Source organism: Dreissena polymorpha, chromosome 1 (genome assembly GCF_020536995.1).
Source record: "Dreissena polymorpha isolate Duluth1 chromosome 1, UMN_Dpol_1.0, whole genome shotgun sequence".
NCBI lineage: Eukaryota > Metazoa > Mollusca > Bivalvia > Myida > Dreissenidae > Dreissena > Dreissena polymorpha.
Window position 1 is genome coordinate 33,727,202 of NC_068355.1, and position 19,675 is coordinate 33,746,876.

General features: G+C 36.7%; 1 protein-coding gene and 1 long non-coding RNA gene across 4 annotated transcripts in view; one reads left to right on the plus strand and one right to left on the minus strand.

The window, feature by feature from the left end:
• Positions 1 to 17,649, minus strand: part of LOC127876054 (polypeptide N-acetylgalactosaminyltransferase 13-like) — a 42,935-nt gene extending 25,286 nt beyond the window's left edge. For 2 of the 3 annotated variants that reach the window (XM_052420917.1, XM_052420910.1), the window contains exons 1-6: positions 17,426 to 17,649; positions 11,661 to 11,783; positions 5,936 to 6,101; positions 4,364 to 4,536; positions 2,575 to 2,679; positions 273 to 375 (exon numbers count right to left, since the gene is read on the minus strand). In XM_052420917.1, the coding sequence (XP_052276877.1) occupies positions 273 to 375; positions 2,575 to 2,679; positions 4,364 to 4,536; positions 5,936 to 6,101; positions 11,661 to 11,783; positions 17,426 to 17,624 (869 nt within the window). In that variant the 5' untranslated portion in view covers positions 17,625 to 17,649. The remainder of the gene's footprint in view (positions 1 to 272; positions 376 to 2,574; positions 2,680 to 4,363; positions 4,537 to 5,935; positions 6,102 to 11,660; positions 11,784 to 17,425) is intronic. The other variant, XM_052420924.1, reaches the window with a different exon arrangement.
• Positions 6,976 to 11,026, plus strand: LOC127876235 (uncharacterized). Its single transcript, XR_008047750.1, has 3 exons — positions 6,976 to 8,493; positions 9,417 to 9,546; positions 9,922 to 11,026. It is a non-coding gene; the product is annotated as an uncharacterized LOC127876235 (long non-coding RNA).
• Positions 17,650 to 19,675: the final 2,026 nt, after the last annotated feature.

Genomic DNA, 19,675 nt, shown 5'->3' on the forward strand with positions numbered 1-19,675 from the left:
AAATGAAAATTACTATTAAAGCACAACGTATTGTTCCTGGTCTGCACAGCACAACGTATTATTCCTGGTCTGCACAGCACAACGTATTGTTCCTCGTCTGCACAGGCTAATCTTGGACATGACTTTACGCACACGCATTAAGCCTAGCTTTAAAACAGAGTCAGGCTCATATATGGGAATTTTAGGCAGTCATTCTGGAAAAAAAGTATACTTTTTATATTTGGAATGGGACCAAATTTCGGCTAAAATTTAATGAAACAAAAACCACAGACCTGTCATGGTAGATCTCTGCCATGAGAGGTTCCAGCCAGCCTTCCGTGGCCTCACAGTGAGCGTCCAGGAATGTGATCACCTTGCCCTTCGATTTGGCAGCACCTGCAGTAACATAGCAACAGAATGGTAGCACCTGCAGTAACGTAGCAACCAAATAGTATCACCTGTGGTAACGTAGCAACCAGAACGAAGAATCTGAAGTAACATATCAACCAAATAGCAGCACCTGCAATAACATAGAAACCAAATAGTAGAACCTGCAGTAACATAGCAACCAAATAGTAGTGCTGCAACAATATACCGGTATATCGGTATATATCGCAATACGCAATCCGCATATTGGATTGCAATACGATTTTCATCATACCGGCACGAACATTTTACAAAAATTCATTCACATTTCGTCCAGAAAAGCCATCGGAAATATAATAACAATGTTAACAAAACAAAGCAGTTTAAATAATTTTTTACGTAAAAATAGCATTCTAAAAAGTGTATTATACGGAGTTGCGTTGTTACATGGGAGCATTTGTTCGTTGCTTTTGAACAGATTATCGTTGAATTAATTGCGCACAGCTGTAAATGTTTCGTTCGATTCTGAATTGAGCATTATTAAATTTGTAATCCGAATTTCGGAAACACGCTTCCAAATTTTAAATTTAATGCTAACGCGACAATAAAAAATTCTAGCGTCAAATAAAAAGTGCTTTATCCTTTGTCTCAATAAAAAGCGCGCGAAAATTATACAGACATGTAGAACGTCGCATTGAAAGTATGGGTGTATTTTGTGTTGTACAAAAACGGGAACATCACGTCAGGTGAATTACGCGTTCAGTGGAAAAAAACGCTCCGGTTGGACGTTATTTCATCACATCTTTAAATAGTAACAAATGCCAAAATGTATTTGATAATTAAGAAAATTGGCGAATGTTTGTGTTTCTTGTTATTCTTGTGCACATTTATAGTAAATATTTACCAGAAATTGCTTTAAAACTGGAATATACGGGATTATCGGGTAATTGGCAAGTTATAATTTAGGTACAAATAAGCATTATATTGCGATATATTGCAATACAGGTTTTTGAACTGACAATATATTGCAATACATTTTTTGGCGTATTGTTGCAGCACTACCAAATAGTAAAACCTGCAGTAACATAGCAACCAAATAGAAAAACCTGCAGTAACATAGCAACCAAATAATAGTACATGCAGTAACATAGCAACCAAATAGTAGTACCTGTAGTAACAAAGCAACCAGAAAGAAGCACATGCAGTAACACACATTGTAACAACAAAATAACAGCACCTGAAGTAACATACATGTAGCAAATAGTAAGCAGCAGTAACAGTGAATTTAGTGTTATTTATCACAGGAATGTGTTCACCTTGCCTTTTGCCTTCACAGCACCTGGAGTGACATAGCAACCAGTGAACAGCAGTAACATAGCAAGCAGTTAACATGCAGTAACTTAGCAACCAGTGAATGGAATCTTTCATAAAGAGTTTAACGGTGTATGTTAGTAAGAGTCATTGTCAAGTAAAAACATTATGTGCAAGAAGATCTATGAGAATTAATTGTACCAGGATCCAGCGACCCAGCACTGTCTCAAAATGAAGATGTGTCCACCTAGCAAGTAAGAGGCAGCAGGTTTGATCCAATCTAAACAAGGGCTGTTTGTAAAACATGCATGCCCCCCATATGGGCTGTCCGTTGTAGTGGCAGCCATTGTGTGAATACAATTTTTGTCACTGTGACCTAGACCTTTGACCTAGTGACCTGAAAATCAATAGGGGTCATCTGCGAGTCATGATCAATGTACCTATGAAGTGTCATGATCCTAGGCAAAACCGTTCTTGAGTTATCATCCGAAAATCATTTTACTATTTCCAATCACCGTGACCTTGACCTTTGACCTTGTGACCTCAAAATCAATAGGGGTCATCTGCAAGTCATGATCAATGTACCTATGAAGTTTCATGATCCTAGGCCCAAGCGTTCTTGAGTGGACGGACCGACCGACAGACCGACATGAGCAAAGCAATATACCCCCTCTTCTTCGAAGGGGGGCATAATAACATTTAAATACTGGGCTAAAATTTGGCCCTTAAAATTTACCACAAGAGAGCCATGGCCCTGAGACCCAAAGAAACTTAACTATTCTGAGAAGGTGGACTTCAGAAGAATAATGGTATACAAAACTTAAATGTTTATTTCTAGGCACACATTTTTGACAAACTTTTGATAATTTGTGCTCATATTGTGCTCAGGTGAGCTTATAACATGCCCTTTGTGTGTACCTTTGAGTCGTGCTCGTATGAGCCCTGTGCGCTCCTCTGTACGCAGCACGTAACAGTGGACCGGCAGCGTAGCCAGGTAGGCGTCCAACTTCTCCCCCAGCTCCTCTGAAAGTGTAGCACTTTACCACTCAGATACGCATTTTGGTAGTCCATTAATCCTTTACCAATTAGATATGTGTAGTCCCTTAACCCTTTACCACCTTTACCAATTAGATATGTGTAGTCCCTTAATCCTTTACCAATTAGATATGTGTAGTCCCTTAACCCTTTACTACTTAGATACTTGTAATCCCTTAACCCGTTACCAATTAGATATGTGTAGTCCCTTAACCCTTTACCAATTAGATATGTGTAGTCCCTTAACCCTTTACCAATTAGATATGTGTAGTCCCTTAATCCTTTACCAATTAGATATGTGTAGTCCCTTTACCCTTTACCAATTAGATATGTGTAGTCCCTTAATCCTTTACCAATTAGATATGTGTAGTCCCTTAACCCTTTACCAATTAGATATGTGTAGTCCCTTAATCCTTTACCAATTAGATATGTGTAGTCCCTTAACCCTTTACTACTTAGATACTTGTAATCCCTTAACCCGTTACCAATTAGAAACTTGTAGTCCCTTAACCCTTAACACTTAGATACCTATTTTGACGCATTTGTAGTCCCTTACAAAGTTATATTTATTTAAGACCATTCTTACTAGATTCAAGTTTTAAAGGCTTTATTTTCAACACTTAGATACTGATGAGCAGCAAATAGCTTAAAACCGGAACAGACTGCGAGTTTCTCGCAAGCTGTTCTGGTTTTAGGCTGTTTGAACATAACCATTTTCACTTTGCTACTTACTGGTAAAGGGTTTAACAATTAAACTTAATTTAAGACTTTTCTTACTAGATTCTGTGAACAAATGAGCCTCCTCTGAGAAAACTGGGCTAAATGCATGTGCATAAAGTGTCGTTCCTGTTAGCCTGTGAAGTCCGCATAAACTAATCAGGGACGACACATTTTGCCTAAACTGGATTTTTGCTTAGAAAAGACTACCTTTAAACAAAAAAAACTTATAAAAGAGTTGTCCCTGATAAGCCTGTGGGGACTGATCTGGCCTATCTGGGATACCAATATACGATCATGAATTAAGTCCGAACAAAAAAACATTATAAAAGTGTTGTCCCTGATAAGCCTGTGGGGACTGATCTGGCTTATCTGGGATACCAATATACGATTATGCATTAAGTCCGAACAAAAAAACATTATAAAATAGTTGTCCCTGATAAGCCTGTGGGGACTGATCTGACTTATCTGGGATACCAATATACGATTATGCATTAAGTCCGACTTCTCTCTGAAAATGTAACTAAGATACACATTCTGACATGTTGAAGTCCCTTTGAAAATCCAATTAATTTAAAACCTTTTTTACTATATTTAAGTTTCAACGGTTTCATTTCCAACGCTTAAACACTGATGAGCAGCAAACACCATAAAACCCTAATAGACTTTTCTGGTTTAATGCTGGCTGCATGTACCCATATTCACTTTGCTTCTGTGCAGAAATGGGGTAAGTTTGTGAACAAATCAAAACAAGGCATATAAAGTATAAAATATTTTCTTGATTAAAATTGTGCCTTTGACAAAAATAACATGTGATAAACATGCTGTTTAATACCGTGAGCTGAATTATCTCCCCTTACATACAGTGTTCACTGGCATCATAAACAAGAATTATCTCCCCCTGACATACCATGTTCACTGGCATCATCAACCAGAATTATCTCCCCTGACTTACCATGTTCACTGGCATCATCAACCAGAATTATCTCCTTCAGTAGCTCGGGTGGAGAGCGGTTGATCACACTGTGGATGGTACGTAGCAGTGTAGACCAGGCCTCATTATGGAATACGATCACTACACTCGTGTCTGGCAGCTTGGAAACTGGAGGGTATTTCTTATTTCGACACCTGCAATAAAGGAGGGTTTTTTGATGAGAAAATTTTAGGGGATTGATGTACCCCAACAAGAATCCAATTAGAACTATCATTATTATAATTTTGAGGGATCTATCTAAAATTAGATCATTTGGGATGTACCTACTATTACATCATTCAAGATTTACCAACAAAAGGATCATTTGTGATGTGCCTTCGCTGGAATCAGAGCTCCAGATAACTTTTTAATTGGGTAAATACCCACTACTTTTGAGTTCAATAGGGTATTTTCATTTTTCAAAAAAGTCAGTGCCCACTACTTTAATTGACAATTGGGTATTTTTGTATTAAATTTAGGTATTTTCATTGTCTAAAATTCTCAAATGCTTACCTGAATGAGCTGGTTGAAGTTCCACTCTTAATTGATTAGTTTCAGAGATCTTGTGTTAATATGTAGGTGTATCCATAATATACAGTCTTGCTTAAAAAAAAAAGTTTGACGATTTTTTCAACAGTTTTCTAACAATGAAAGCACTGTCAGTGCTTGCCTACGACACAATATCGTCAAAAATTAGTTTCGCTATACTTTCCGCTTCTGATTTTGTGTTGCTCGCGTTTAAATAACTTAAAATTGAGGTTTTTTGTGCCTGGGATACCATATTTTGCTTTTTAGGGCCTCGCGGTTTCAACATTTTCACAACAATAAAACATAGTTACATAGACGCTTTCTTCCGTATATATTATTGTGCTGAAGGTTATACTGAAAGCGTTTGGACGACGCGGAAATTTCCGGGACAGATTTACTTGTTATGCAGAGGAAAAATACAATATGTGTAATCGGCAATTTCAATTGGGTTTCGGTACGCAGAGTTTTATTTTTCTATGCGTAATTGGCAATTTTACATTACGCAAATACGCACCTTATCGGTAGCTCTGACTTGAATCATGCAGGATCTACCTACACTGGGATCATTAGGTATTTATCCATATTTGGATCATTTGGAATCCATCTACACTGGGATCAATTGGGATTTATCTACACTGGGATCATGAAGAAGCTACTTACACTGGCATCATGCAGGATTTACCCACACTGGGATCATTTGGTATTTACCCACATTGGGATCAATTGGGATTTATCTACACTGGGCTCATGAAGAATCTACCTACATTGTACACTGAAGTCATGCAGGATCTACCAACACTAGGATAATTTGGTATTTACCTACAATTAGATCATTTGAAATCTATCTGCACTGGGACCATTTGGGATCTACCTATGTGGGAATTATTGGGGATCTATCTACACTGGGATCATGAGGAATATACTTACACTAGGATCATGCAGGATCTACCTACAGTGGGATCATCTGAGATCCTCCTTCACTTTCATCATGGAGATCTACACTGGGATTATTTATGATCAACCTACCCAGGGATCCTGTAATCTGGCAGGGTTCTATTGAGGGACATGATATCACTAGCCACAAGGTTGAACTGATGGATCTTGAACTTGTCCTTGGATTCCTCCAGTCTGTCTGCTGGGATACTGACAGGCTTTCCCATGTCACCAGGCATACTTGGCCGGCCCATCAGACCTGGAGTAATATACACATACAGTACAATATTAGCATTGTTCTGGGAAAATTGGGCTTAATGCATGAACATGCATGCAGAAAGTGGCATCCCATATGAACCTGTGCAGTATGCACATGCTACATGTAATTAAGGACAATACTTTCTGCTGTTATGCTTTTTATCATTTATAGGAATATTAAGTCTCCTCTGAGCAAAATTCCAGTGTAGAAAGTGTCACCCCTGATTAGCCTGTGAAGACTGCACTGGCTTATCTGGGATGACACCTTGAACAAATGCATTAAGCCAAGATTTCCCATGTCACCAGGCATACAATGCGTTCAATATATTGAAGTCTTTAAAATTGGCCTACTTTTTAACCTCATGAGACCCAATTTCAAACTTGGCTTAGATATCATTTGGACAAATGTCCTTACAAAGTTTCAAGAACATTGGGCAATAAATGTGGTCTTTAGAGTGTTCCCATGCCAACGTTAACAACACAAAATTAGGCAAAATCTACCAGTGTAATATGTGGAGAAATTTATGGGGCCCGTGGATATTTCGGGACGCTTTTGAAATACGTCCCGGAAGAACTTATTCCACTATTATAATTTTCTACAATAGACCAGTTACTTGCGTAGAACAAACTGTCCTATAATTATCATATTATCAACAGTATTATAATTCTAACCACTTTTAGTGACTTTCAAAGTCAATTTATCTCTCAAGTGTTTGAAATGAATATTGCGTTTAATTTTTTTTGGAAATCTTCAGTGGGGAATTCTGGGTGATCATTTAAGAAAAAAACATATACTTATTGGGAATGACAATTGGGCCAAATTTTCCCCCGTGTAATTGACAAAGCAAATCCACTGCATATTCACACATGAGTCCCTTAAACACATGAAGCCAAATGTCGTCAAGTTATAATATTAAAAACCATACTTCAAAATGTAGTTCATAAACAAATCCCTGTAAGACACACAGAGAGAAAATTGACGCCTCCTAACTGCTTCACCAGAAACACTCCAGCGACCACATGACAGTTATCAACTTACCCAGTTAAACCCTTTACCACTTAGATACGTATTTTGACGCATTTGTAGTCCCTTTGAAACTTACATTTTATTCAGGTCCTTTCTTACTCAATTCACGTTTTAAAGGCTTCATTTCCAACCCTTAGTTACTGATGAGCAGCAAACAGAATAAAACCTGAACAGACTGCAAGATACTCACAGGCTGTCCTGGTTTTGTGCTGCTTGCAAAAGGGTTTATAGCGAAATGTATTCAATGAAGGAATTTATTATAGAAATATTTCTGGTGTTGGAAACTTTTATTTGAAAATTGTAGGCCGTCATTTGGGTAAAAATATCATTTGGGGAAAAATATACTAATTTATATGCTTTGAGATTGAAAATGGGGGCCAAAGTTTGATCACAAATATGGTTAAAAAACACTGTGTTCATGTATACATAATTATTCATATTCACAAACAAGTCCCTTAGACACATGAAGCGATATTTTGTCAAGTTACTATATAACATTACTAAATATCATACTTGAAAATTCCGATGAAAAACATACATAATTCTATGAACAAGTCCCTTTACGACGCATGTAGAGGAAGATGAGGCATGTTCACAGCTATATCAGACACAGTCCAGCGACCATATGACAAGTGACATCTATATTTAGAAGCTTTACACACTCCATAAGACCTATGACATCTACATTTCCATATGTCAGGGACTGTCCAGTCAGACAGCTCTAGTGTTATACAGACATCCACAAGTCACTGGGTGTGGAGAATGTGAGATATTGTGAGGACAACCTGAGGGCAATGTGATGTCAGAATGTCTGTCAATGTGACCAACAGTTGATAGACGTGTTTAATATGAGGAAATAGTATGAAACTACTGCTGAAACCCTGGCACATTGCACAGTGCATGAGTGCTTCAACACACAATGTCCATGTCTATGAACAGACAGACAGGCAGACATGGTGAATCTGATACATCCCTCAACTCACTGTGGGTTAAAGGGTTTCATTAATATACCTTTAAAGCTTATTCAATGCTGCGATTGTATGCAACTTACTTTTTAACATGGAATAAATATTTTGTGTTGTAACATATTACGTAGGTTTAATAATACAAGAGCACTGCATAATATTTTTTTTAGAGGTCACAATGACCTTGACCTTTGACCTAGCGACCCCAAAATGAGTGTGGCGTGTAGAACTCATCAAGGTGCATCTACATATGAAGTTTCAAAGTTGTAAGTGGAAGCACTTTGATTTTAGAGCCAATGTTAAGGTTTTAGCACGACGCGGACGGCAGACGACAAGCTGGCTATGAACAAGAGCAGTCCGAGGACATCGCGCTTGACTATTCGAGTGCTTGACAGTATAACGTAAGCAATCATGGGGAAATTGTTCATATTCAATCATTTATTAGACGATCTTTCAAAACTTAAAAAAGGGGAAAAAATTATTTTTGGGAGGGGGGTTAGGGGGATGAGAGGGGGATATAATGTGGGGTGGGGTTATTTATTATACGATCTTTAAAAAATAAAAAAAAGGGAAAAAAAATGGGGGGGGTGTAGGGGGGTATAATGTGGGATGTGGTAATTTATTAGATGATGTTTAAAAAAAGGGGGATAGGGGGAGGTGGGGGTGAGAGGGGGTATAATGTGGGGTGTGGTAATTTATAAAATGATGTTTAAAAAAAAAAATTGGGGGGGGGGGGGTTGGGGGGGAGTTGGGGGGGGGGGGGAAGGGATTCTGGGTAGGGGCGTGGGGTATTGTTTGGGTGGAATCCATTGTGGTATTCAGGTATGTGTTGCTTTGTCAAAGTAATAATTAAATGTGATCATAAATAAAGAAGTTATGGCAATTTAAGCAAAATGTTCAATTATCTAAGTATAAAAGGAGCCATAATTATGTAAAAATGCTTGATACAATGGTCTGCTCTTGTTTATAGGTTGGGGTGATGTTGGTTAACAAGAATGCAAAATATAAAAGCAATATGTCAAAGGATATAGGAAATATTTGGGGTAGTACGCAAACTTTAACATAGATTTATCAATAATATGCATATTCTAAGTATAAAAGGGGCAATAATTATGATAAAATGCTTGATAGAGTTGTCTGCTCTTGTTTATAGGTTGGGGTGATGTTGGTTAACAAGTATGCAAAATATGAAAGCAATATGTCAAGGGACGATGAAAATAAATGGGGTAGTACGAAAACTTTAACATTTGCTGCATATTCTAAGTGGAAAAGGGGCTATAATTATGACAAAATGCTTGAAAGAGTTGTCTGCTCTTGTTTATAGGTTGGGGTCATGTTGGTAAACAAGTATGCAAAATATGAAAGCAACATGTCAAGGGACAATGAAAATAATTGGAGTAGTACGAAAACTTTAACATTTGCGAGCTAACACAGACGATCACGCAGACGCTGGGGTGAGTAGGAGAGCTTTATATGCAAGTTTAGTATCTTATATACAAATGTGGAGCAGATACAACAATTTTCCAATAACCCTTGAACGATATTTTTTTCCTCCGATGCTTGGAAAAATAGGCCATGCATGCTCAGCCAAAATAACTTTTATAAGATTTATCCAACAAAAATATGATAAAATTGTTGTGATCTTGTAACAAAACTGTAACAGATACATCACTCGATGATATCCATTAGTAGTACAATACGATTGCAATAAGATAAGCTAGCTCTGGAACATACAGGATTTGAATTTCTCATCTTGATTTTACTGCTGTGTTGGTACTACCTCTAGTTACTTCATTATCTATTTATTAATGTATCTTTTTCAACTGCAGATCATCATTAAACAAAACAATAATATTGTCAACATTGCGTATTGGAAATGGTGTGCTGCCTAGCTACCAGATCGCCACCAAAGAGACCAAGTACTGGTTCTACCCACGAAACAGACTTGCGAGCGTTTCAATAAGCCTTGGACTTTTGATGCAATTAAGCTCAAATAAATAGGTCTACAATAAACTACCAATTATTTCATAGTTTCTTAGTCATTTTTCTGGTTTGAAAACTAATTACTAAGCTTTCTTTTTTGTATACATGTAGGTGACTTAAGTAATTCTTGAAAATTTGTTATTGCCAACATGAGAACAAATAAAAATACGCTAACTCACTAACATTTCCAGCATCACTAGCAACTAACATTAAATAGGATAAATAAATGGGAGGAAAATCAGGTAATATTAAGTGTTCTCCGGAAGCACCGGCAGCTGGGGATTTCATTATTTCTAGATGCCGACTACTTTAAAATATCAATTGAAATAGTGGACATACACCAGTTTTATTGCTTAGATGCCGGCTACTTTAAAAATATAACTGGCTTCTGAAATTTTTCTGAACACTGTAATATTGCTTCAGGTAGTATTCAACCAATATTAAACATTAGAGATTAGAAACATAGAATCAGTTTAGTTACTAAATACTGTAAAATCATGTAAATTTTTCGGCGTGAAATTTAGTGTTTTTCACAAATGACCAAAACTATTTTTGATATAAGATTCTGAAAATAAAGAGAAATTTTCCAGGTAATTTTCAGAAATGTTTGTTTTAAATATGTGGACAGGTCAACTTGAGAAATCAACGAAAATTAATGTCCAACAAATAATAATGATTTTACAGTATTAAACAAAACACAATGCTAATTTGAAGAATTGGAAAGCGGATGATTGTTGTCAAGGGATTATTGCAGAGGGATTGTTGTCAAGGGATTGTTGCAGGTTCTCAAGGGAGTATTGTTGGGGGGGGGATTGTTTTGCAGACACCCTTGTCTCTTTACTGGCAAGCTGCTTTGGAAGGGGTCTACAAAGGAAAGATCTATAGTAACAGAGCACTGATTTATGCTCCTTTTTTCTGTCACCCCCATCCCTACTCTGGACAAGTCAAAACAAAACACGTAAGTCTATTGAAATACAATATATTTTTTGTAAATGTTTTTATGTTAAATGAAAAGATTTTATTTTACCAGTTTAAGTCTTTAATATTTGTGGAAATTGCTAATTAAAAGATTATAAATGCTAAAAAATCTAGATTATTACAAACAATATAATACTTCTTTGGATTAAGCAAATTATTGCAAAATGTCAGCACAATAGATCCAACATGTCCTGCTTCCCCATTTCAGCAGCACCATAAGTCTTTAGGGATTTCCTTTGACTTTCAGACAGAAAAACAGACGGACAAAAACAGTGTTGTTTTTTATCACATTTTTTGATGACACTTGGCCCCATTACAAATCTTAAAAGGTATATATTTTCCAAATGACAGCCCTAGTTTCCACATGAAGATTTACCAAAAAAGTTTATTCTCAATTTTTAAGCATTTGTTAACAAAACAAACACACAACACCAATTTCCCCCATGTTAGATAAAATAATGCGATTTTTCCCAAATTTGAAGGGTTTTGGCCCCAATCCCAAAATGGTGGAAAAAACAACACTGTTAAGTCTAAGGAAATCCCTGGCCTTTACTGCTCCTAGATCTTTCCCATAGTCTAGCATAATTGGGATATCTAAAAACAGTACCTGGAATAAAATCAGGCAGTTTATGTGGCTTTGGGGGCTCTTTTGGTTTGGGCATTTTTGTCGGTGTTATGTATTTGATGCGGGTGGGTGGAATGCCTGCTGGTTCGTCCGGGGCGACAGGCTCTGATAAACAACAGAATGTGCTGAATAATGGAGTCATCGATATTAGCACAACTCCTCAAGCTGGCCTTGTTAAGATAGGTGCAAAAGTTCATTAGTTTTTTAAATCCAGGAGTTAAATGACCCTGTACTTGAAATTTTCAAAATACTTAAGTCTTGAAAATTTGTCTCTGAATCTTTGTTGCTTACTCCACAAATGTTGATTTGTATAAATTTCAGTAACATTCTTAACAAAATTGTCATATGATAGGTTATACACTATGCACCATGTATTGTGGCATTTACATGTAATATAATTTAGTAAACAATATCACCTATTTATCATTGTTATAGATAAACAGATATGCTTGACCAGCTGAAAAACATTTTGTTTTTAATATGTGACTAGAAAAACGGTTGTTATGGTTCTTAAAAAATTATTAATATTGATGCTATAGAAATATTTCCGTGACCAATAGAAATATACATGGTTTTTTAAACATGTCAACACAGGGGGGGATATATCCTTGATATGGAAAGTAATGCAATGCTTAACTGGAATTGTGGAAGATGTGGGGTGTATATCAATGTCTCTTGTGAGTGTTTTGTGCAACAATTATTGTGGAAGATGTGGGGTGTATATCAATGTCTCTTGTGAGTGTTTTGTGCAACAATTATTGTGGAAGATGTGGGGGGGGGTGTATATCAATGTCTCTTGTGAGTGTTTTGTGCAACAATTATAACTAAAACAAGAGCTGTCCCATGACAGACTATTCTTCCTTGTATATACAAGTCATGTACTGGGAAAATCAGACTTGATGGATGTATGTGAAGTTTTGTCCCAGATAAGCCTGTGCATTCAACATTGGCAAATCAGGGATGACACTTTGGATCTTAACTGGATTTTGTTAAGAAGAGCCTCACTTTACCAAAAATTCCATTAGAGCGGAAAGTGTCAGGGACAACACTTAAGGTCGCCGTGGTGTAATGGATATGGTGTCCGCCTAGCGACCGGGAGGTCACGGGTTCGATCCCCACCATGGGAGCGTTCTTTAGATCTCCCACAAAGACACCAAGTACTGGTTCTAGGCCCAGGAAACGGACTCGAGAGCATTTATATAAGCCTTAGGCTTTCAATGCAATCGAGCTAAAATAAATAGGTTTAAACTAACACTTACGCTCACGCATTTAGCACAGTTTTCACAGTATGATGCTCATAAAATATAAAATGTCATTTTTCTTTCAGTCACCTGATATACGCTAGCAACAAATCAAATTCAGTGCAATACCTCAAATCAAACTCAAGTTATTGAGTGCAATTTTCTAAATATTTTTAGTAAGAAAACTTCACCCAACTGGCTCCAAATGCTCTCCTTTGCTAGATCAGCACAAAAGCTACCTTAAAGGGGCCTTTTCACAGATTTTGGCATTTTTTAACTTATTCATTAAATGCTTTATATCGATAAATGTAAACATTGGATCGTAAAAGCTCCAGTAAAAAATCAAGAATAAAATTTAAAAAAGGAAAAGAACATTGCCCGGAACAGGATTCGAACCAGTGACCCCTGGAGTCCTGCCAGAGTCCTGAAGTAAAAACGCTCTAGCCTACTGAGCTATTCCGCCGAGTACACGTACTCGACGTACTTTATACCTTATATAAGCAATCTTCGTAGTTTCACAAAATTTAACGACAAAAACAGAACTCTCCAAATTATTCAATCGTTTCGCGTTACAACGCTTTATAATTTTTAGGTTTTAAAATCGTCAAAAGATGCATATAATGGCTATATTAGACCATGGTAAATGTTCAGTATTACTGTTTCCTCACAATTATCATAACTAAAACGAAAATTTGCGAATCTGAAACAACTTTTTTCAATTTTGTCAATTTACCAAAGCGTGAAAAGATCCCTTTAACACAAAATATCACAAATCTGTAGGAGAAACAGGGATATGGAGAGGTTACACACAAAATATCACAAATCTGTAGGAGAAACAGCGATATGGAGTAGTTACATATAAAATATCACAAATCTGTAGGAGAAACAGCGATATGGAGTAGTTACACACAAAATATCACAAATCTGTAGGAGAAACAGCGATATGGAGTAGTTACACACAAAATATCACAAATCTGTAGGAGAAACAGCGATATGGAGTAGTTACACACAAAATATCACAAATCTGTAGGAGAAACAGCGATATGGAGTAGTTACACACAAAATATCACAAATCTGTAGGAGAAACAGCGATATGGAGTAGTTACACACAAAATATCGCAAATCTGTAGGAGAAACAGGGATATGGAGTAGTTACACACAAAATAGCACAAATCTGTAGGAGAAACAGCGATATGGAGTAGTTACACACAAAATATCACAAATCTGTAGGAGAAACAGCGATATGGAGAAGTTACACACAAAATATCACAAATCTGTAGTAGAAACAGCGATATGGAGTAGTTACACACAAAATATCACAAATCTGTAGGAGAAACAGGGATATTGAGTAGTTACACACAAACATTAAACTGATTTTTAAAGTCAAAATAAGGGCATACAAAAAGGAGGGCGGGACAACATGGATATGATACAGTACAGCCAACGCGGAACAAACATAATCCTCAGTCACGCCACGGCAAGAATCGTTAGTACGCGGCGGCCGCCTCGTGTGTGTTCACGGGGCGTATTGCAGAGGCACGCGGCATCGATCCGCACAAGGACGCCGAGTACTTTCGCGGAGTAAATCCGCCGCGTACGTTTGCAGCGGACTGTGTGAAAAGATATACACCTACATGTACATTTGTGTATTATAGAAACCTAGATTTACGCTACTTTCATAGTTTTTATTTTTACCTTTTAATAAGCGATATGGCACGTAATGTTCTTTAACAAATTATCGTTGATTTAATTACGCACAATGTTAATGTTTCGTTTAATTTTCAAATGAGCTTTATTAAATTTGTAATCCGAAACACGCTTTCGAATTTTAATGCTAATGCAACATTAACAAATTCTAGCGTCAAATAAACAGTGCTAAAATATCCTTTTCCTCCATAAAAAGCGCGCGAAAATTATGCAGACATGTAGAACGTCGCATGGAAAGTTTTGGTGTATTTTGTGATGTATAATACATGAATGATTTACGCGTGTTCAGTGGGGAAATTGTCTCAGTCAAAATATAATAGCAAAAACAACAAGCAATTATAAAGCCACCATCTGCTGGAGCCTTGACCACTTCTAGGTGCGAAAACAGATGCCTGGTCTCCTTGATGTCTCGATATGAAAAGGGAAAAAAATTGTACATAATTACATGACCTTGTTTATGTGTGAAATACATACACTACGGGCGGGAAACAAACTTACTTGGCCAGACACATTAAATATGCTTATATGGTAATACATGTTGACATAAAAATAAAACCCAAAACAAATATGTTTGTTGATCGTTTAATATAAGATAAAGACAATAATCATACCGCTCAATAAACGCACACAAAGTAACTTAAAGTACGTTAGCCGATTCTAAAAATGACAAGGGTAAATGATTATTGCAATTTTATTAATACATTTCCGTGATAATCGTGTTTTGTTTTTATAAATTCAATTTTTTTTTATTTGCATTCTTTAAAAACAATTATTATTTCTATCCGGATTACAGCAATTTCTTTAAAAACCGAAAAGCAATCACTAAACACAAAACACCAGCATGCTTTTTTGTTAACTATTTAACTATTTTGAATACGGGCACATTAAATTAATTATGATTTTAAATATAATAATTGTTCTTTTAATATTTTTTTTACTAACTAATCATTTAAAAAAGATTTTGATTTGAAGATGCGCATCGACTCGGCGTCATGTTGCGGATCGCGGCTTGCCTCGGCATGTCTCGGCGGACAGATGCGAAGCTTCACTGCGAAATGCGACTTGCCGCCGCATACTGACGCGTCTTCAACGGCCGACTCAGCATCGCCTCGTTGCGCCTTGCCGCCGCGGATCGCGAAATATGTTTGTTCCGCCTTGGCTGTACTGTATCTGCCTATCCACCAGAAGGTCACAGGTCCAAATCCCAATGTAAAGGGTTCTTTCTACCTACCAAAGATGCTAAGCACTGGTTCTGCCCAGAAATTTAGCTTAAGAGCGTCTCAAAAATCAGTTGAATACCTGCCTTAGAAAAATTGATAAGAAGATGTTGTATATTTGCCTTAACGAGAGCATAATGCTGACACAAACATTTGGATGAGTAGAAAAGCTTGGATAATTCCCTGAGTAATCAAGCTCGAAACTGACCACTGTAGCCATTTCAAAGCAAGCAAGAGAAAACAAATAAACCCAGATAAATAATATATATTTAAGTCTTTTCTGCCTATAACCAAACCAAAACCTTAATGCAAAAAGCACAAAATGCAAAGTTGAAATCTTAAATCATAAAACACAGAACTGAACCATATAACTGAAGCCCTGTTCTGCAGAAAAGTAAAGCATTTACAAGGTTACAACAGCAATACTACAGAAGAGACTCACATAAAACAAACAAAAATAAAGGTTCTCCCATGTCTGTGTGCTCCATTCTTTGTATCCATGATTTTACCAATTATTAATCCCTGATTGTATTAACCACATATCCCTGAATGTTTCAATCATCCACCCGTGGTTGTATAAATCACAAATCAAGCGTCCATATTCAAATGTGCAAACAGAATTATATATTATACATAAGTATCATAATGTATTAATCAACCCTAATAAATAGCAATAGCACTTGTCAAGTGCCAAAATTAATTGAATTTATACAAAGGTCCAACAGAGAATATCAAAACAAACCATGCACCAAAAAACAGGACCAAATAAAGTTGACTTGTAATGAGAACCATGTATTATGTGCAGTTTTAAAGCCCCAAATTTCAATTTCAAAAGTTGGTGCACTTCATAAATCGATACAAGGCTATTCTGAGTACTAATTTGCGAACAATTCATTGTGCTATCCTAAATATCCATAATTGACCCCATGTTTGGCATTAAATGTTCTGGTGTGTTATATACATGGGTTGCGCGTTATAACATGATAAAGAACGGTACTAGCTACAACAATTTTCTGATTAATTAGACCGGTAAAACAACCAAAATCGATGTTTAATCAATAACAGCCAGGAATCTGGATTCAACCTACATAACCTGGAGATAAGATAACAACATACATATGTCCCAGACATCAATGTAGAAGAGGTTCCAATACACTGTGTTTATTAAAAGGCAGGAAAATAATTCATGTTATGTGATCATATCAATCAACTAATCTATCTCAGTCAAATTGAAAACCTGATTGCACATGCGCTTGACTGGTTTCATTTTCGATTGCTGTCGATGGCTGTATTTGGAGCTTCCTGTGTTTGCATGTCTATGTCCGTGTGTCTGTTTCTAGGGAAATATTTCCAGAGTTGATCGCCAAATAGTTTTTCCTTTGTCCAATCATATATTAATATGAAATCAAATAGTTCTCTATTTTGCAGAGATATTGGAGATACATGTGAACCATGTATTGATAATGAAGACCAACGTCAAAAAACAAGTCAAACAACTGCATGGACCAGAATTTCTATAGGAAGTATTCAGGGGAGATAAACAACTAAAATTTCTGAGTGAAGAACACGGAATATTGAATACCTTTTGGTAAAATCCTCTGCAACAACGACTCCTCAGATTTTTTGACTGGTTTCTCATTGTTATTTGTGTTCTGACAGTCAACGGACGCGTGCGTGGCACAGTCTGTGTAGTACATGAGCAGGACAACATCAAGCAGGAACCAGACAAGGGACGTGGCCAGGATTATCTTGCAGTACTGAAGTTTCAATCGACTCACCATGGTTATTCTAGACCGTGGTTAATTTTAGCCTGCAAGACAGAAGAATTTTGCTATATCAAAGTCATCTGGACCTTACAAAAATAAAAAATTACAGCAAACAGTGAAAATACGAAAACTATCAGGAGAGAAATTCTTCTAAAAAGCATAAAATGATAAATACTGAGGTAATCACCTTTGAACAGTAAATACAAAGCATTTGGGGTTAAAATAAATAGGGTTAAACTATAAACTAAACAAGAAGTGCTTTGACAATAGTTTGTACGCTTTCATGTGCGTGTATGTGTTATTAAATGACGCTATTGGTCATTTTTGGCTCATGTACTACTAATATGTACCCCGGGTACTCTTAAGTATACTTGCAGGTCAGCACATAAGGTAGTCGTGAAGACTCAGCGATGACCTGTTAATAAACTGTGACATTCACACACTCTTACAATGTAAGTATACTTACATGTACCCTGGGAATGGTAAATATACTTAAACGTAACCGGTCTATATTAGACTGTACACAAGTTGTTTTCCTGCCCAAAATCTGATGCCGTAAAACGCTCTTCTGATGACCGTAAAACGGTATGGTTTATCTTAAACAAACTTTTCTTAAAAAAATTTTTTATCAACATGCTTTTTGAGTATGCCTTGTAGTTCACACAAAAAATCCTCAAACTTTGTCAATTTGTATCCATTATGGTCAGGTATTGTCAGCTGACACCAAGAGGGTATTTTTAAAGTCTTTACAGGGCAAATATGCAGGAGGTTTAGGTCGAATATATGTCCAAAACTACAGTACAGGCACTGTGTACTTAAACAAAAACGCCTGTCTGTGGTGTTAACTTTTCCCTATGGGTGACAATTCACGGGGGGCCGGACACGCTACTGACCGCGGTGTTCGGCGAACACCCGAATCGCCGCGATTGCACGATATTGTTAGCGGGAACACCTGTGATCACCGCGATGCTGTGCAGCCACCGTAAACACCTGTCTGCAAAAGTCATTCACGCGTTTTAAATGTTAATGTACAAAAGAAAATCATATACTACATGTAGATATTACATGTATGTGCACATGTATGCGTACTCAAATTCAGACAGTACATAAAGTCGGAAACATAAATAAAGCGTTAAGATGATCAATACTAATAACTAATTGAATGTTAATCAATGCAATTGCCATTTTTAACAACAAATACAGAGTTTCAAAGAAATCAAGAGAGTATTAAATCATTTATTTACTTGTGTCCGACTTTAAGTACTGTCCGAATTTACGTATTGCATCCGTATGTTACGACACTTGTGTGCAGTCAGTATACAATACAATAATTGTTTCAATAATGAAGGAACTGATACAGCGCAACGGTAACGATACAGCGTATTTAAATGATATTTTAGTAAGAGGAAATGTCAATACCAAATAATTCGCGAGATACCCCGGTAATTAAGTTGAAATTCACAACAAAACTTTTAGTGGAAATTAAATGATCTCAATGTTGTATCCGCTACAAAAAATTTTAATTACAAATAAATACTCCCACGCCAATTTTCGCGCGCTTTTAGTCTGAACAAAGAAATTCATTTATTTCATGTAGAATTTGTAACCTAAAATAGCTGTACATGACGCTTTCAAACCATGTCAGGTGATTTATGCATGTTGCAATACAACGGTCCTGATTGGGAGCTTTTTTCATCATATCTTTAAATAGAATCATATACCGAAATTCATTTAACACTTTCAAAAATTTCAAACGTTTGTGTTTATGACTCTTATCGTTGATATTACCCACCCATAATTTGATTTTAAAAATGGAAATCGGGCATATATGGGATTATTGAGTAATGGATAAAGATGGGAAAAGTTGCATGTATGCGATTTAGACAGTTGACACGTATGTATCGGGGAATCCAGAGACTCGGGATAATATGATTACTACATTCAGTTATGAGTTCTCCATGGCTTCAAACTGTTAACTGAATAATCACACACTCAATTAACACTCCTCCGGGTGCAGTATCCTACAGCTAGGTGCGAACGCGTTTTTCTTTTATATATGTAACGCG